This window comes from Panulirus ornatus, chromosome 43 (genome assembly GCF_036320965.1).
Source record: "Panulirus ornatus isolate Po-2019 chromosome 43, ASM3632096v1, whole genome shotgun sequence".
NCBI classification, from domain to species: domain Eukaryota; kingdom Metazoa; phylum Arthropoda; class Malacostraca; order Decapoda; family Palinuridae; genus Panulirus; species Panulirus ornatus.
The window spans coordinates 21,633,504-21,653,642 of NC_092266.1; the positions used below are offsets into that span (position 1 = coordinate 21,633,504).

At 35.4% G+C, this 20,139-nt stretch overlaps 2 protein-coding genes across 5 annotated transcripts in view; one reads left to right on the plus strand and one right to left on the minus strand.

Annotated features, from left to right (window-relative positions):
• The window catches only part of LOC139762382 (uncharacterized), a 125,315-nt gene that overhangs the window by 10,310 nt on the left and 94,866 nt on the right, over positions 1-20,139 (plus strand). The window lies entirely within an intron of this gene.
• Positions 1,782-20,139, minus strand: part of LOC139762384 (zinc finger TRAF-type-containing protein 1 homolog) — a 73,347-nt gene continuing 54,989 nt past the window's right edge. For all 3 annotated transcript variants that reach the window (XM_071687210.1, XM_071687209.1, XM_071687208.1), the window contains exons 8-9: positions 19,059-19,261; positions 1,782-12,143 (exon numbers count right to left, since the gene is read on the minus strand). In XM_071687210.1, coding sequence (XP_071543311.1) covers positions 12,116-12,143; positions 19,059-19,261 — 231 coding nt within the window. In that variant the 3' untranslated portion in view covers positions 1,782-12,115. The remainder of the gene's footprint in view (positions 12,144-19,058; positions 19,262-20,139) is intronic.

The window sequence follows — 20,139 nt, forward strand, 5'->3', positions numbered from 1 at the left end:
GACTACTATTCCTTCAAACTTACCCATTTTTGCTCTCCAAGATAACATTCTCTCCTTCCACACATTCTTCATCACTCCTAAAACCTTCGACCCCTCCTCCACCATGTGACTCACTTCAGCTTCCATGGTTCTATTTGCTGCTAAATCCACTCCCAGATTTCTATAACACTTCACTTCCTTCAATTTTTCTCCATTCAAACTTACATCCCAATTAACTTGTCCCTCAACCCTACTGAACCTTACAACCTTGCTCTTATTCACATTTACTTTCAACTTTCTCCTTTCACACACTTTTCCAAACTCAGTCACCAACTTTTGCAGATTCTCCCTCGAATCAGCCACCAGAGCTGTATCATTGGCAAACAACAGCTGACTTACTTCCCAGGCCCTCTCATCCCCAACAGACTTCACACTCGCCCTTTTCTCCCAAACTCTTGCATTTACCTCCCTAACCACCCCATCCACAAACAAATTAAACAACCATGGCAATATCACACACCCTGCTGACTGACCTTCACTGGGAAACAATCACTCTCCTCTCTTCCTACTTGTACACATGCCTTACAACCTTGGTAAAAACTTTTCACTGCTTCTAGTAGCTTATCTCTCACATCATATACTCTTAAGACCTTCCACAAAGTATCTCAATCAGCCCTATCATATGACTTCTTCAGATCTATTAATACTACATACAAATCCATCTGTTTTTCTAAGTATTTCTCTTACACATTCTCCAAGGGTTTACATATTGAATATCTAGTCTCAAAGAGAAAGGAATATATTTCTTTATCTGTTTTGGTCAGCTTTCTTCCATTACAAAAAAGTTTAGGAAAATGGATCCAGAACCATTACAAAAAATACTCTGACTGCAGTATGAAACCTATCATCTGAGCTCAAATTTCCTGTCAGGAATCTGTTTGATCAGTATATCATGCTCCTACGTAAGTGGTAGTGACAGGACAAAAAGCTAGACAGTCTACCTTATAAGAGTGACCTAGCCAACATACTTCCATTACTATATAAGTTTGACCTATAATTATCCTGTAGGAGAAAGAAGTGAACCACCTTACAATCCTGGGGGGATAAACCTCAAATGTAGAAATGACAACCTGCAACTCTTTCAATAAGTAATAGCCAAAATGATTCTAGCTAATCACTTTTATAAGTTCTGGCTCAACTTCATCATCCCATACCCTTTTGTCATACATGACAAAGATATATGTTGCTATAATATGCATTATACACCTAAATGTTTTCAAACAAAAAAATAAGTAAATAAATGTTCCAGTAAATCTCTTTTTCATGCCTGACTTAGAAACATAGGAAGGCCTTATAACTGGTGTCACATAGGCTAACCGTTCATATGTACATCCCCCAAACCACCTACCACCATGACCCCCGACCAATTTGAAGGGGGATTTTGAATTTTAGAAGTTAGTCAAGGGGACAATGGTGGAGCAAATGTAACATTTGCATTTAGCTTACAGTTTAACTTTTGACTGCCTATTCTTACACATTTCTAAACAATACTTTAAGTACTATTCACAGCAAGCATGCATCCTACCTCTGAATACTATCTTTACATATATCTGAATACTTTCACTATATCTTGATGATCCTTCCAGATTTGCTTAATGGTCTGATGCATGAAATAAAACATATGAAAAAATGAGGACCATGAAAACCCTCTATACAATATTTCAGCTAGTTATTTTCATTTTTCATTCATTCAGCTTAAAATTATTATTGCCAAGGAAAATAACTAAAACTGAACCAAAATGTATAGTTGTTCATTCTTTTAATAGTAAACACATGGACAGCTCAGTCAGGTACAGGGCTAAAGCTTTAGAGGGAAAAAATGCTTTTTTTTCTTTTTGTTGTTTTTACATTGTGCTTAATCATATTATAAAGATTATTTTAACAGAAATACCAAATGCGCATTACTCAATCTCTTAAGAATTTATCCAAAGACTTAACAATTTTGATATCTTAACACATCTGAACTATATCAAATAATGACATTACTACACTATAAAAAATGGCTTCCTTAAAAATAAGACATCATAATGCATGGAGTAATAACATTATATAATGTTTCATGAAAGTTAAAGTTAGCAATAAACATTTTCTGAACAGATCACCAAAATTATGATTGCCGAAGAATATAATACAACAGCGTTATATGAAAATATACAATCTAGATCTTATAATTTCTATAACATTTTAGTAAAGAATTATTAGTTAGTTGCACATGCTACTGGCATACCTAATTCATAACTGATTTATAATTTTTACAATTTTGATTTTTATGTTATAAATGTAGTACAACAATTACAAACATTATTCAATTCCACACATATCTATCTGTATATCCAATGTTAAACTTTAATAAAACATAAACAAAGACCATCTCATCTCTGAACTACTTGGATATAGTACAGTATATACAATATCCTCATCACAAAATTACCAAAAATACATCTCCCATCATCCATGGTCAAGTGAAAATCTGTGTCAATAATTAGCAATACCAACTCCTAATAAATATCATTTAATTCATATGTTAATTACCAGAAATTTCATATGCTAGTACATGGCTTCCCTGATCCTGCCTTTCAATCATAATTGCCAAAATTTCTTGCATAAACTTCCATTGCTCTAAAACATTCTGGCACTCCTGAACATTTGTGTAATACTGTACTAAGGTTATATTCATAGCACATATTCTAAATTTGAAATAAGTTTTTGGAAAACTAATTTTCAAACAATACGACCACTTTATCAAGGCAGCCTCATGTAAAGTTAGCTGTCAGAATCTTCTACCTAAAATAATCATACTTAAATGTGAAAGACAAGTCACATAAACTTATTTCTATATTAGGATGAAAACACTCAATTCTGCACTATAGAACACTATTCCACTGTTGTGCAGAGAACTTAATCTAAAAGCACTGCATTAACTTAATGAATACCTATGCATAATGAGCTGAAAATTCTCTATTTACATTCAGTGGCAGGATACGTTGAATAGCTCAAACGAAAAATGAAATTAACCAATGACAGACTACTTGACATATCTACCTTCACTGAAAAATAAATATTACTCTAAGACTAGTGCATCTTAAAATAAAGCAAGTTACATTCTCTCAAAATACAAGTTGTGGACAAAGCTGCTTCAAAAGAATCTGCACTTACTTCTAAATCAGCTATGTCAGCAAAATCTTCAAAAAGAAACTATATACATCAGAAAACAAAAGAAAAAGAAAAAAGAAACCTACTTTTCCTTTGAAGTTCCTTGTCAATGCTCCAAAGTTTTCTATAAGGTCAGCATAATATACATTAGACTAATTCACAACAACATTCCTACCACCTGTAATATGATAAACTGAATGATTTTTTTTCATACAAAAGAGGCTTGAAAACTGGTGAAGCCCTGTAGACTGAAGTGGTATTCACAGTAATAGCATCACTGGTGTATAACTACACAACATAGCAGGACATATTAGTCTTATACTAATTCTGTTTCTACATTGATGGGAATCATCAACCATATACTGTTGTATTTACTACTACTGTATATACAAGTTTTGTAAGAAGGATGAGAATAATCAAGTATATCATCATCTAAGTTAAGCCACCTAAAACTGTAGAGTTATACAGAAGATTGTGAAAATTGATGAGACAGACAAAACATTAAATCAGATTCTGTATTCAAAATGAACACAAGTAATGTAATAATATTTAAACCTGTAGGAAAGTACACAGCTATTCATGGGCATTACTTAATATATATCAAAACAGTTTCATATGAATAACTTATATCCCAAATCATTAGGAATTTGATGCGTTAATAGAAAATCAATTATAACATTTACTGATATTCATGATTCAATGTTATTTTTACAGCACAAACATTCATGTTATGAAAAATCTAAAATATGGAATGATGAAGTGTATTTCCATTGGTTTTATGTGAAGTGATGAAGTTAAAAATGCTCTAATGTTATATAAGTATATTCAAATTCTGAGAAAGAATTAGCTGCTCAAATGCATACTTACACTCAGTAACTTAGAAATTAAAAAAAAAAGATCAATAGAAAAGTCTAACTTAAGCTGTGTGCTGAGCATCCTCTCTATAATTACTATATTGATATTTTTAAAATATTTCTTAGATATTGGACATAATGTATTACACAGTAGGGGAGAAGCTATCAAGAAAATTATGTTACAGCAATACCCTGAAAGCTCATCTGAAAGTACAGAGAGATTGTGATAGTTCTTACATAGTTTTGTCACCCTCCACTCAATGTCATTTATGCAGCAAACTTATCATAATTCAAGTATTTAAAGAAAAAAATATGGAAAATAGAAGCCATAATGCAAACAATGAAAATAATAATGATATCATTAAACAGACACTATGTATCTTTCTTTTTGCACTAATTTGCCATTTCCAGCACAGTGAGGTAGCGCCAGGTACACGAAGAATGGCCTCAATTGTTAAAACCTTTCATCTATCTGACAATTATAATATACTGAAACTAGAGCTGTCATCTACATCTAAGCCCTACAGACCTTTCTGTGGTTTCACCTGATCCCTTCATGTGCCTAATGCTCCCTTTATACAACATCATTCCAAATCATTCAATCACTCACTCGCCTCTCATCATCCTGCATGTTCTGGCCCTGATAACTCAACCTCTTTCGCTCCATTCTCCTATGTCTTTCTTGGTCCTCCCTTCCCCTTGTTCCCTTCACTTTTGAGACATGTCCTCGAAGTCAGTCTCCCTTCACTCATGCCCACCAAATGTCCAAACCATTTTAGCACTACCTGTTAAGCTCTCAGTCATACTCAGCTCATTACAACACCTCTTTTCTGACAATAATAATTATAATAATAATAATAATAATAATAATAATAATAATAATAATAATAATAATAATAATGATAATAATAATAACAAGAATAATAATGTGCGTGTGTGGACGTGTATGTATATACATGTGTATATGGGTGGGTTGGGCCATTCTTTCCTCTGTTCCCTTGCGCTACCTCGCTAATGCAGGAGACAGCAACAAAGTATAATAAATATAAATAATAATAATAATAATAATAATAATAATAATAATAATAATAATAATAATGAGGGAGTGAAGCAAGGTTGACACAGAGGATATATGTGTCAGAGGTGGAGGGAAAAGGAGAAGTGGGAGACCAAATTGGAGGTGGAAGGATGGAGTGAAAATGATTTTCAGCGATCGGGGCCTAAACATAGAGGAGGATGAGAGGCGTGCAAGAAACAGAGTGAATTGGAACAATGTGGTATACCGGGGTTGATGTGCTGTGAATGGACTGAACCAGGGCAACCAGGGCATGTGAAAAGTCTAGGGTAAACCATGGAAAGGTCTGTGGGGCCTGGATGTGGAGAGGGAGCCGTAGTTTCGGTGCATTACACAAGACAGCTAGAGACTGAGTGTGAACAAATATGGCCTTTTCGTCTGTTTTCCTAGCACTACCTTGCTGTTTCCTGTGGGACAGGGTGGCACCAGGAATGGATGAAGGCAAGCAAGTATGAATATGTACATGTGTATATATGTGTATATCCCTGGGGATAGGGGATTAAGAGTACTTCCCACGTATTCCCTGCGTGTTGTAGAAGGCGACTAAAAGGGGAGGGAGCGGGGGGCTGGAAATCCTCCCCTCTCTTTTTTTTTTTTTTTTTTTTTTTTTTTTTTCAAAAGAAGGAACAGAGAATTGGGCCAGGTGAGGGTATTCCCTCAAAGGCCCAGTCCTCTGTTCTTAACGCTACCTCGCTAATGCGGGAAATGGCGAATAGTTTGAAAAAAAAAGAAAAGAAAGTATATATGTACATGTGTGTATGTGTATGTTTATGTACATGTATGGGTGTTTATGTATATATATGTATTTGTAAGTGGATGGGCCATTCTTTGTCTATTTCCTCGCAGTACCTCACTGATGCAGGAAATGTCAATCAAGTATAATGAATGAATAGTAAAGAAATAATAAAGAAATAATAGTAATAATAATGATAATGATAATTATAATAATAATAATAATAATAATTGTAATAACAATATTGATGATAATAATAATAATAATAATAATAATAATAATAATAATAATAACAATGATAATAACAATAATAATAGTAATAATGGGGCCTTTGTTGTCTTTTCCTAGCGCTACCTCGCACACATGAGGGGGGAGGGGGATGTTATTCCATGTGTGGCGAGGTGGCAATGGGAATAAATAAAGGCAGACAGTATGAATTATGTACATGTGTATATATGTATATGTCTGTGTGTGTATATATATGTGTACATTGAGATGTATAGGTATGTATATTTGCATGTGTGGACGTGTATGTATATACATGTGTATGGGGGTGGGTTGGGCTATTTCTTTCGTCTGTTTCCTTGTGCTACCTCGCAAATGCGGGAGACAGCAACAAAGCAAATAAAAAAAAATAGTAATAATAATAATAATAATAATAATAATAATAATAATAATGATACAATAATTATCAAAGCTAAGCTAATACAGCAATATTTCACTAAAAAATACTGTAACCATAAACTTGAAAATAATAATATATAAATGATTTGCAATGTAACCTATAAAAATCTGCCCATGTGTTATAAATTTTGCTTGTAGAATATCTGGATCCAGGATAATACTTCGCAATGCAGTTTATGAATCTCATATAACAAACAAGCTCATGATTTCTTTAAGATGACAAAGCTCCAAGTCACATTATCCTTGAAAAATGAAACCAAGCAAATTTCCATTTCAGCATCTTTATCAGAATGTTGAAACTGAATGTCAGCCAACTTGTGAACAGTACACCAAAGACATGCCACCTTACCTCATTCATATGTGCAGGTTTCCTCTTCACTTGCTCAATCCTGAACTTATTCGAGATAATGTCCACGAGGTTCATAAACACAATGAGCCAAATTTCCTGAAATCTGTTAAGTTTGATATGGTTATGATGAGCCATCCATACTAGACTAATGACAATGTGAAAACGGATGGACAGATGGGCAACAAGGTTTAAGTCTTGTAGACATTGTCAATGAGTTAATTATCCTGATAATAAACTATCTTCTACATACTGAGTTTTTCAACTTTCACATATGTTCTTAGTACTACCTAAATTGATGTTATTCTTGCACTACATAAAATTTTGCAATGAGAACACTTTTGGAACTTTTTTCAATAATTACTTTGTTAGAGGGAACAAACAACGTAATTTGGTATGCTAAACAAATACATCACTATAAGACTGAATATCATATGCAATAAAAACAAATGTTAAACCTTCCTAGTTGGCATTCTGAACATGTACATATGATTCAGTGAAAAGAATTGACACTTTTGTGTATTCAGACAAGAATAAACTTTTATCTAATATTTGGCTTCAGTGTGCAGAAGAAACAAATTTACATAACTTAGTTTGAGAACAGTTGAACATGGTTCATATCAATCCAGTGGGAGAAAAATATACTCCACAATTGATACAGTCTGGCCAACTATATGCCTACTTATTTTCTTTGATGATTACCATGTAGTTATTTTTTTACAACTCTCAATACTAGTCACTCTGCCATTGTATGTGCACACTTAATGAACTAAGTGTCACTGCAAAACACAGTGCAATCTGGACATAAAGCTAAAGATCTAGACCATTCACCTGAAGCATGCAAACACAGCAGGTGATCATCACCACTTATAATTCAGTATTGTAAAATTTTCCTATGCAAATATGATAATTCATCATAACTAATTCATAACCTACTAAGCAGTACATAAACCCATCCTTTGCTTTATGCAGGTCATATATTCTGTGAAACCTCACACAAAAGAAAATTGTGTACAGTGAACCAATAAACATACAGAGAAAAATGTGATGTTTGCTCCAGCTCTGGCAGATTCTTCCATTACCTTCATGTTATGTAGTTTCTCATGTCAAAATACTTATCTAACCATCCTTTACTTGATTGAAATGGTTTTGGCTCAGCTACATTGTCTTCTTTACATAAACATTTATATATCTCTAGAGCTTTGGACCAAGCTAAAGGTTACTAAAGTTGCTTTTTTTTTTCTTTGTCTCATGCTGTATGTATAATAAAAGGATTTCCTTCATCTCAATAAGTTGATTTCTAACCCAAGTGGTTACCTTGGCAGACAGAGGAGGAAAGTGGACCACAGCACACTGAATTTTCTTTGCATTCTTCATTAACAGATTGTAGATTCACATAGTTTGAAAGCAACCCCAAGAAAGTGTCTAACTTAGTTTCTATGATCAAAGGGTTTTTCTTCTGTTTAACTGCTGGTTCTTGGGTACATGTTGCTGGACATTTGGATGACATATTAACAAAAACAAACACAGCGGCTTGCAGGAAAATCGCATTAGCAGGTATATGTAAATTGTGCAAGTAGGACAAATCCTTACAAAATGTTGGTAACTGCAGGAATGACATCCTGGCAGAAATGTGGTGCACTTCACCTAGGACCCACACTTCACCTGCCAACCCTCACTGAAGTTTTGGAGCACTTTCAACTGTGCTGACACTCCCTCACCAGCATCAGTTGTTTAAAAAGAGATATACACAAGTATACATATTTGAATAGGAGATTGTCAAAGGGCATTATCAGATTATGTGTTAAGTGATAGGAGTGTAGAAGAGAGACTTTTAGATGCTAATGTACTGAGAGGGGCAGCTGATGGAATGTCTCATCACTATCTTGAGGAGGCAAAGGTGAAGATTTGTAGAGGTTTTGAAAAAAGAACAGAGAGTGTTGGGGAGAAGAGAATGATGAGAGTAAGTGAGCTTGGAAAGGAGACTTGTGTGAGGAAGTACCAGGAGAGAGATTCAGCGCAGAATGGCAAAAAGGTGAAAGCAAATGATGTAAGGAGAGTGGGTGAGGAATGGTGTATTTAGAGAAGCAGTGATGGCATGTGCAAGAGATGCATGTGGCATGAGAAAGATGGGAAGTGGGCAGATTAGAAAGGGTAGTGAGTGGTGGGATGAAGAACTAAAGTTGTTAGTGAATGGGAAAAGAGAGGCGTTTAGATGATACTTGCAAGGAAGGAGTGCAAATGACCGGGAGATGTATAATAGAAAGCAGCAGGAGATCAAGAGAAAGGCGCAAGGGCTGAAAAAGAGGGTAAATGAGGGTTGGGGTGAGAGAGTATCATCAAACTTTAGGGAGAATAAAAAGATGTGGAAAGAGGGAAATAAAGTGCATATGATAGAACAAATGGGAACCGGTAAAGGGGGCAAGTGGGGAAGTAATAACAGGTAGTGATGAAGTGAGGAGGAGATGGAGTGAGTATTTGAAGGTTTGTTAAATGTGTCTGATGACGGAGTGGCAGGTGTAGGGTGTTTTGGTTGGGGTGGTGGGCAAAGGAAGTCAGGGAGAATGGTTTGAAGACAGAAGTGGTGAAAGCCTTGTGGAAGATGAAATCCAGCAAGGAGGCAAGTTTGGATGGTACTGTAGTTCAATTTATTAAGAAAGGGGGGTGACTGTGTTGTTGATTGGTTGGTAAGGATATTCAATGTATGTATGGATCATGATGAAATGCCTGGGGATTGGTGGAATGCATGTATAGCACCATTCTACAAAGGCAAAGGGGATAAAGGTGAGTGTTCAAACTACTCAGGCATAAGTTTGTAGAGTATTCCTGGAAAATTGTATGGAAGGGTATTGATTGAGAGGGTGAAGGCATGTACAGAGCATCAGATTTGGGAGGAGCATGTGTGGTTTCAGAAGTAGTAGTGGATGTGTGGATCTGGTGTTTGCTTTGAAGAATGTGTGTGAGAAATACTTAAAAAAGATGGATTTGTATGTAGCATTTATAGATCTGGAGAAAGCATATGATAGGGTTGATAGAGATGCTTTCTGGAAGGTCTTAAGAGTATATGGTGAGGGAGGTAAGCTGCTAGAAGCAGTGAAAAGTTTTTATCAAGGGTGTAAGGCATGTGTACGAGTTGGGGTCTGCAGCAGGGTAAGTGATGTCCCCATGGTTGTTCAATTTGTTTATGGATGGGGTGGTTAGGGAGGTAAATGCAAGAGTTTTGGAGAGAAGGGTGAGTATGCAGTCTGCTGGGGATGAGAGGGCCCGGGAAGTGAGTCAGTTATTGTTCACCAAAGATACAGCACCAGTGGCTGATTCAAATGAGAAACTGCAGAAGTTGGTGAATGAGTTTGGAAAAGTGTGAAAGGAGAAAGTTAGGAGTAAATGTGGATAAGAGCAAGGCTATTATGTTCAGTAGGGTTGAGTGACAAGGAAATTGGGATGTAAATTTGAATGGAGAAAAATTGGAGGAAGTGAAGTGTTTTAGATATCTAAGAGTGGACTTAAAGGTGAGTAGAACCATGGAAGTGGAAGTGAGTCACAGGATGGGGGAGGGGGCAAAGGTTCTGGGAGCAATAAAGAATGTGTGAGAGAACATTATCTCAGAGAGCAAAAATATGTATGTTTAAAGTAGTAGTAATTCCAACATCATATGGGTGCAAGGCATGGGCTATAGATAAGTTTGTATGAAGAAGGGTGGACGTGTTGGAAATGAAATGTTTGAGGACAATATGTAGTGTGAGGTGGTTTGATCAAGTAAGTAATGAAAGGGTAAGGGAGATGTGTGGAAATAAAAAAAAAAAAAAGTGTGTTTGAGAGAGTAGAAGAGGGTATGTTGAAATGGTTTAGACATATGGAGAGAATGAGTGAGGAAAGATTGATGAAGAGGATTTATGTGTCAGAGGTGGAGGGAACAAGGAGAAGCAGGAGACCAAACTGGAGGTGGAAGGATGAAATGAAAAAGATTTTGAGCGATCGATGCCTGAACATACAAGAAGGTGAGAGGCGTGCTAGGAATAGGGAGAATTGGAACGATGTAGTATACTGGGGCTGACATGCTGTCAATATGGAACGTCTGGGGTAAACCATGGAAAGGTCTGTGGGGCCTGGATGTGGATAGGGAGCTGTAGTTTCAGTGTATTACACATAACAGTTAGAGACTGAGTGTGAACAACATGTTGTAAAAGGCAACTAAAAGGGGAGGGAGCAGGGGGTTGCAAATCCTCCCCTCCAGGTTTTACTTTTCCAAAAGAAGGAACAGAGAAAGGAGCCAGGTAAGGATTTTCCCTCTTAGTCTCAGTCCTCTGTTCTTTACGCTACCTCACTAATGAGGAAAATTGCGAATATGTAAAATATATAAATATATATATTTTTTTCTTATTGTGGTGGCATGTCTTTCCTATACTGGTATATTATCAGCAAGATATTGCCATAAAGAAATTGTTTTGTCATCTGCATTTTAAGACATTCTTTTTTTTCTTTTGTTCTTAGTCACCATTTGCAGATCACAGTTAATAATCTGTTTGCAAACCTATAATTTTCAAATAATATTACTGACTAAAAGTGCTTTTTTCATATCTCTGGAAAAGAATATGACATGGAAGTTAGCGAGAGTCTAGCATACTGTTTAAGAAATCTGTAATATGAAGTCCTTTTAATATGATGTAATCAAATTACATTATTTTCTTGATTTTAGATCTAACTACACTTTACCCATTAGTTTTACAGCCTCAGTAATAGCTAATAATACACATTTGCTAATGATTGCTATATACGTAAGAAACTGTATTGTACGTATATCTCTATGAATTCTGATTATACTTAATATTAGAGATAGAAAAAAGAAAAGGAAAGAGTGTGTGGTCACTAAATAAAGGGGTCACTAAAGTGTACATGATACAGGAGAGATTCCATATACCAAGGAATAACTGTATAGTTTTTAAATATTTCTCTGCTACAGATATAGGCCTTTTTGTCAATTATAACAGATATACACATAAAAATTAAGTAATGATAGATTCATACAATATTCTGTTCTCCACCTATAAGCTAATCAGCCGGTATCTAATATCATAGAGATCTGACAGGTTCACAAACAAACTGTAAAAACTAAGAAAATAGAGCAAGAGTTTCAGCATGTACATTCTACGTGATGCTGAATTTACAGTGGATCACACTGCTGACATTTCAATAGGTTGTTGAATTGTACGAAAGCCACAAACCACTGCGCATTACTTGGTCACCATGCCCATCATCAACCTGGTCAAAATACAAAGCAATTAACATCAATAATATCACATAAATATTTAGTTTCATTCAAAGATTATAAATAACAACTGAAACTAATCATAGCTATTACATAACATTACAAAAAAATCAGAATGAGACTCTCAGAGATATGTTTAATCATAACTATGACATATCATGACAACAAACTTAAAGTGAGACCCTGAAAGATAAGTTTATCCTCTCAAAAGTATTGCCCTTATGTGACCACACAGAGTGTGCATGTTCACAGCAATACTGGAGATGTTTGGGGTAAACAAAAAAAAAACCTATCAAACAATGATGGAAACTAGATCAAATACTGGGCAATAATCACAACGGTTTATATTGCACTCTCATGTTCAGGATCTCCGCCTTAAAAAACCTTCAGCTCAAAATAGGTAATTTGCCCATCACCATCAGTATATCCTACAGGAAGGGAGCAGAGGACTTTAGAAATATTTCTTAGCTTTGCAGATCATTCTGCTAAGATAAAGAGACCCAAACTAAGAAAAATATAACTAAGATAAAACTATGGAAATGTGGAAAATCAAAAAATGAAAACATACTATCAACAATCATTAGATTTTGTTCTTCAAAATAAAACAATCTAAAACTTTAGGTTTTCTGACATCTGCACTCACCTACAACCAATACTCATTTAGCAGTACCATAAATATTAAAGAAAACAAATGTATAAAAGTAACATTTACAACACAACTAGGAGGGTATTTCATGAAACACTTGTGTCATCTGCAATGCAGTACATCTATTGGAAGTGAAATGAGAATGCACTGAGTTTTCATTTGGAAAATATCAAAAACATTTGTATCAAGTTCTACAGCCAAAGGTGGAGTTCTGCAACACTTTGAGCCTTTTTATACATAGCATAAAAATCAAACTAAAGTTATGATTCTAATGTTGTTCAATTCTTAAGTTACATGGCTGAACACTGAATATCAAAAGTTGTGAGATAGGTCAAGTTACAGGTTTGTAAATGCATAAAGTTATGGGTATTATGCCATTCAATGTTAAGAAACAATTGTATAAAATTTCGTCAGTATTCAAAATCAATCTGTAAGTGTCTGCCATACAACATAGACAGTTTTATACAGAATGACACAATAAATATATATATATATATATATATATATATATATATATATATGTCCCTTTCCATGAAGGGTGATATATTGTTATGTTTCTTCTTCTTGTCTTTCCTAATAATCACTTCCTCTGGGCATATCCAAGGAGCCTATCCCATCTATGAAATGACAGCTCTGACACTTTGAGAGGGCTTAATGTTCTTCCTTGTAAAGCTTCTACACTGACTTTCCTTGGGATCAGTACAGCTTTGCTGGCCAAGATGCCTCCAGCTGTGCAGACTACAGCAGAGGTCACCTTAACTGGAATGGTATCCTACATCCCCTCTTCTACTAAATCTTTATCCTCTAAATCATGGTTTGATAAAACTTGCTCTGATGTCTGTCACATCAGGGACAGAATGTATAAGGCCATGAAACTCTTTCCCTTTCCTCAATCTCATTTTGCCTTCAATTCTACTCAGATCATTACAGAGCACTTCATAAATGAAAAAGTGCTGATTTGACCTCTTCATGAATGGATAAATCTTTCTTCTCCTTAACCAAACACACCTTATGTAGGATATGAACATTTTATGGCTTTCCTTATCCACACACATGAGAGTTATTCTAATTTTTGTCTACAAACACTGTCGCCATTACTCTCTAAATGTAGGACTCTGGCAACAGGTTAGGGATGATGTTAACTCTGAAGTCCTTCTCACACACAAAATCCTGAAGCTTATTTCCAGCTAGATTATAATCATATTAAGACCTTCCTTTATTTTGTCCCATTCTCATTACATTTGCTCGCGATGAATTTCATCTTACATTAGCTTGGGATGAATTTCATCTTACATTTGCTCGGGATGAATTTCATCACCCATATATGAATAAATCTGGAGTCTGTTTAGGTCCCCTTGTAAGTTGACGCAATCCTCTTCACATTTCATTTTCCTCATAACCTTTGAATGATATGCAAAACAGACTTTCTGCCAATCCTCAGGCACCTCATTAGCCATACTTATATCAAAGTTCCATGATAACCAATCAATGTCATCGCAACTTCCTTCTTGAGAAATGCAACTGTGATCCAATCCACATCAACTGCCTTGCCACACTTTATCTTCAGCAAGACTTTTACCAACTCCTCTATTTTCATCAATCCACTTGCCAAGACTTTCCCATCTCATATACCTCCTTGATCCAAACATCCTAAATCTGTCATCCTATCAACAACCACATTAAACAATCCTTCATAGTACTCCATCACCTCTTCACCTCATCTCTGCCCATTACCATTTCCCCATTTTTCACTTCATTGACACTACCATTTGTTTTCTTGTTTTTCTAATGCCAATTAACTCCCAAGTCTTCTGATACTTACTCATACCAACTCTAATTTGCCCTCTTTTTCAACCCCCTGCACCTTCCTCTTGACTTCCCATTGCCTTCTCTTGTACATCTCCCAATCACTTAAACACATTCCCTGCAAGTAATGCACATACATCTCTCTTTTCTCTGTCATTAGCAATTACCTTTCTCATCCCCTGACTCAATACCCTTTCTAAAATGCCAAACTCCAACCACCCACATACCACTGATTTTCCTCACACATGTCAGCACAAGTATGCTTTGACTGACTGAAATGATAATACATACTGTGATTAGCTGATAGGCATTATGATGTTACATTATGCTATTTCACATCATCAGTCCTATTATCATGTTCTTAAAAACAAATGTTGTTAACCATACTGTACACATATAAAGAATAGGACATAAAATATCAAAAATAAACAAGACATATCAAATACTAAGGTATTAAGTCACCAGGGATGTGCATTTGCACTGTGACTAGATTATACAGCACAAAGCCTAAAGACAGTCACCATGCATAATCCTCCTTCTTATTATGGATATACATATCAATATACTACAAAGTTGGAGACAAATCTTTTAAACTGAAGAATACTGTACAAACACTGCTGAAAAAAAAGGAATATAGTAAAAAAACAAAGTTAACATCATGCAATACTATAACTGGGCGAGAGGCACTGTGTGTGCTAATGTGTGACTGGTTTAAATACCTATACTCATTTTCACTTTTCTTGTGGTAACCATCATCTGAGTGGGGATCTTGCTGCCACCCTGTCATTTGAAAGGGGCTTGATCCAGATGCATTTTCTTTTTAGTTTTCTTGTGTTCAATCAATCAAACTGCAATGCTAAAACATGCATTCCAGTGGTGTTGGACTACATATCATCCTACATATATAGACATAATTCTTATATAACTAAAGTAATCATACATACCATATCTTGCTAATGCTGAGCTAGTTTATAAGACACTTAATATTAACTGCCAATGAAAACTGCCTTGCCTTTTTTTTCGAGACTAAATATTGTACCTTTACCTAAAACTTTTCCAAAACATTTTCCAGCACACATCATCAAATGCTCATAACACATGGATAATGTGACTAAGTCTACCATAACCTAATATCATTACTATACTTCATGAGATTGTTTTTACATATGGCTAATTAAAGGTCTCAGCCACAGTTACTCTAGAAGTATGTGAAGTATTGAAACTCCATATATACCCATGTAACCATCAAATTTTGGTGACAAACTTTTAGGCTAACACTGAGGGGTCGACTCTCATGAATACCATTTTAAAGAGGATGAAATGCATGGCCAGTAAGAGTCCACAAAAAGTAAATAAAAGATAAACAAAAAATAGAGATATCAAGTTTATGTAAAACAATAAAGAATAAAATACCAAAGAATATCAATAATTATCAAATAATATTCACAAAACAACCACTATTTGTAGTTCTTTCTTAACAATACCCAAGACATGGACAGCCTACAAAGACCTCAACCTAATGAGATGAAACTGTAATTGATATCAAATACTATAAGAAAGATATTTGGTAGTTAAAATGTTGCAATTTTGTCCCATGTTTCCTAAAGGACTAGCACTAACATATTCTGCCAACAGGGTGTGTTGGTGCCAATATCGAGGCACAGCAGAGGAGGGATTTATTTATAAAATGGTTTACAACATGAGGCCAACACCTCAAATATACACCACATGAACAATATTGACAAATATACACAAGTTTTAACTTCCTGTAGTTCAGTAATTTTTTCAAGACTGATGCATGAGTTGACATGCACAAGTATTGTGGTGTGAGGTGCTTATGGTAGTGTTGACAAAATAACCTACGTTATTATCTGAAAGCTAATTGATAATTTCAGCATCAACTTAATGAAAATTTGGCTATTTCAATTATTGACGGAGAAAAGCACTTGAGAAAACCAAGAAGCCAACAGCCGGGAAGGAAGCACTGTTCCTTGGGGAGACGCAAAGGTGGTGTGTGCACCATCCCAGAAACAGCAAATGTGTGTGATGACTGATGCATGAGTTAATATGTACCATAATGTATGAGAATGTGTGACTGAAGTGGCTATGGTAATGTTGATAAAATATAGCCAAAGTATGTCTCTGAAGACTTTCTAGTAACTTTACCATTATGTTCTTGAAACACTATTATTAACAGAAAAAATGTACATTAGGAAAACAACTGGCAAGGGAGGAAGCAGGGTTCCTCCAGAGAAAGCAGTGTTCCTTGGCATGAAGCAAAGGAGGCGTGCACTGCTCTTCAAACAGCTAGTTCCATCAAAGTACAACTGTCTATTAGCTTCTGTACAATAGCTGTATTATCTTTTTGTTCTCCCAAAAGTCACACTGTGAAGAAATTATAATTCTGTGGTTAATGAAGTGGCACATGAGGGGCCACCAGCAGATGATGTAACATTTTGTTTACTAACCATGCTTAACCACACAGTTGAGGATGTTATTGATATGGGCACTGTTTCATTCATTTCATTAATACAGATGTGTATTTCACCTATAACTGCATCAGAAAGAGAGTTCTGCTGAATGATATTCACCACTCCATGACAATTCCTGGATATGGGCTCATAACATCCTTTATATAAATGTTTCAACTGATAAAATTTGCTGAAAATCGTTAATGGTTTATTCTTGCTATGTCAACTTTATCATCTGATTAGTAAGCATCTCTCTCTCTCTCTCTCTCTCTCTCTCTCTCTCTCTCTCTCTCTCTCTCTCTCTCTCTCTCTCTCTCTCTCTCTCATTCACTCTCTCTCTCTTTAGCATTCCCAAGCCTCTGAAAAACTGAGGTCAAGTTTTAAAAGAGATATATGATACTGTAACCAAAAATTTTGGGTTGACAGTTATTTGAGTAAATACAGTACATAATCTAAGTGTAAATTATACTAACTGCTAAAAATTTTACCTCTGTGGATTAATGTAATGAATGGGTGAATATAATTCACTTTGGACTGTATGAATGTAAAGGCTCAGAGGTCTTACAGTGAAAGTATAGCTATATCTTTGTTCTGACAACAGGAACTGATGAATATTGTCTTGATAGCCAATACTCAGTAAAATATTAATGAGGATGATCAACCAGCAACAAAAAACCAAAGACAGATTGTTATAAGTACACTTTAAACTTTTGGAATTTTTCTTAAAGAATCCAATGAAGGTCAGTCTAACAATTACTAGTTAAAAATACTGAATATCAAATATTCTCATTAGAATCTTGATTTTGTAAAACAGCAGGGTGGAAAACCACAATATATGTATAGCCAAAATGAAAACCTAGTTTAGACTTTGCCACTTTAGATGTCATCATAAAACAAGCTATCAGTGAGTGACAAAAACTGATTAATTTTTATTTCTAATAAAGCAATGACAAAATCAATATGATTTGGAAGTTTACCACAATAATGACTATCATTACGCATACATGAGAGTCATCAAGAACAAATATTTTGAAAACGCCATTGACACTTTATACCTGATACTGTGTAATTTTGAGGATATGTTGGATGTGCACTGATGTATATGATATTTCACAATCTATTGGAGCACAACCAAATGCTGCATTGCCATATGTTCCCACAGTGGCCGAGAAGGAAGGGATGAGATTTGGTGAAAAACCTTGAAATCTATGTGTGTTCATCTGATTACTTTTTCTTGTTAAAGTAGGGTCTGGTGATCCAGTAAATATCTCAAGTATTCTTGGAAATGACCATTCTTTAAACAATGGAAAATATATGAAACATCTGGGTATGTGAGATTTTCTAGAAGTGATGCAAACCAGAGTGCGTATGCTTCTGAAATGAAGCTTTCAAATAGTTAACAGACAGAATTCTCAGAAGCTTCACTTTGGTTACAGGACTAGACAGAATGATATTCATCATGTGGAGGCATAAATAGGGTAGTACATGAAATTAAGAATCAAGAGCTCTGGTGCTATAATGTGAAGCTATGGACATAATGAAACGGTATTTGAATGCAATAAAGAGAATAGGTACAAAGGAAAACTGAATATATGATAAAAAGACATGGTGAAAATGTATGTGAGTAAGGATGTTAATAATATGAAGAAAAGAGAAATGAGGAGCTGTTGCCATGATGTTTTGACACTGCAGTGGCCATCCTGACACATAACAGGGAAAGGCATGTAGATATAAAGTTATGGATTTTTCTTTTTTATGGAACAGCAAAGAAAGAGTACCTAATTTACTAGCATGAAAATTTAAAAACACTGATAATGAATGAATTACAATATGCTTTAATTCATGTTCCTAAGTCTTTACTCATAAAATCCACTGACAGAATATGAGTGAAAAGTCTATCAAAGATTCTCTACAAAGCCACTTGGTTTGAATTAGGAATATGCTAGACTGAAATGTAGTAAAATATATGAATAAAGATACCTTACCTGAAATCTATAATCCGTGCAGCCAGAAGCTTGTTACATTCAGCACTGTCAGGCAGTGGCAAAGCAAAAAAGGGACTCTCAGTGCTATTCTCATTAAATTCAAACTGGCATATGTGAGGATCCACACGCATGTCTCCAAATGGTCCCCGTAAAACCATGAAGTGCACCACCATTGGACTGCTGGGCTTACTCTTCACAATCAGCTTGAAAGAGGTACAATTATATTTCCCATGTTTATCTAACTATGCCTCTAATTAACAAAGACTACTTTGATTCAATGTTTTCTTGAAGCATCAAACTTTACTCAGTACTTAAGCCTCAGTAAAAACATACAGCAGACAGGTGGCTATAATGGTTAAGTAAAAAATGTTGGTTTTGATGTATGAAAAACACTTTCTCTTCTAGAAGTAAGGCCCATAAACAACAGGCAGACCACTTGCTAGAGAAGGTTTTAAACACCAATTTATCCTTAAAATAGTGTCTCTGCTAGGGTTACACGCTCTCCAATCTCCATAGTATCAGTAAGATTCATCAATGTCTTCACCTAAATCACTCACTACTCTCTAATGTCTGTGCCTCAGAACTGTTGCTATAAGGATTCACGAAATGGATATATTTAAAGGAAGAGAGGAAGGAAGAGACTGGGAAAAAAGGGATGCTCAAATAGTTCTGTCTACAAAGAGAAATGATTAACATGTATAAGGAGAGTAATTCTCCAAGAACAGAATCCTGTGGAATACCACTGGTAACACTGACCCACATAGAGATGGCTCTTTTGACATCTGTCCTTTGTTCCCTTCCACTGAGATAATCTATCCACTGAGTTTCCCCCATATTTCTGCCTTGTGAACCACCTTCTTAATTCACCTCCCATGAATTACAGAGGATACTGCCTTCTAGCAATCCATATACACACAACTCACACAGCCTTCCCTTTTAAGACAGAGCTCATTCTCTTGTAGAAATCTAAGAGGTTTGTTACACATGACCTCATTTCCCTGAAACTAGTGTCACCCCTTGGGCATAATAAATTGATTAAAAAAAAAGTTGCTTTGGTAATTTCTTTTCAATAGAAAGTCAA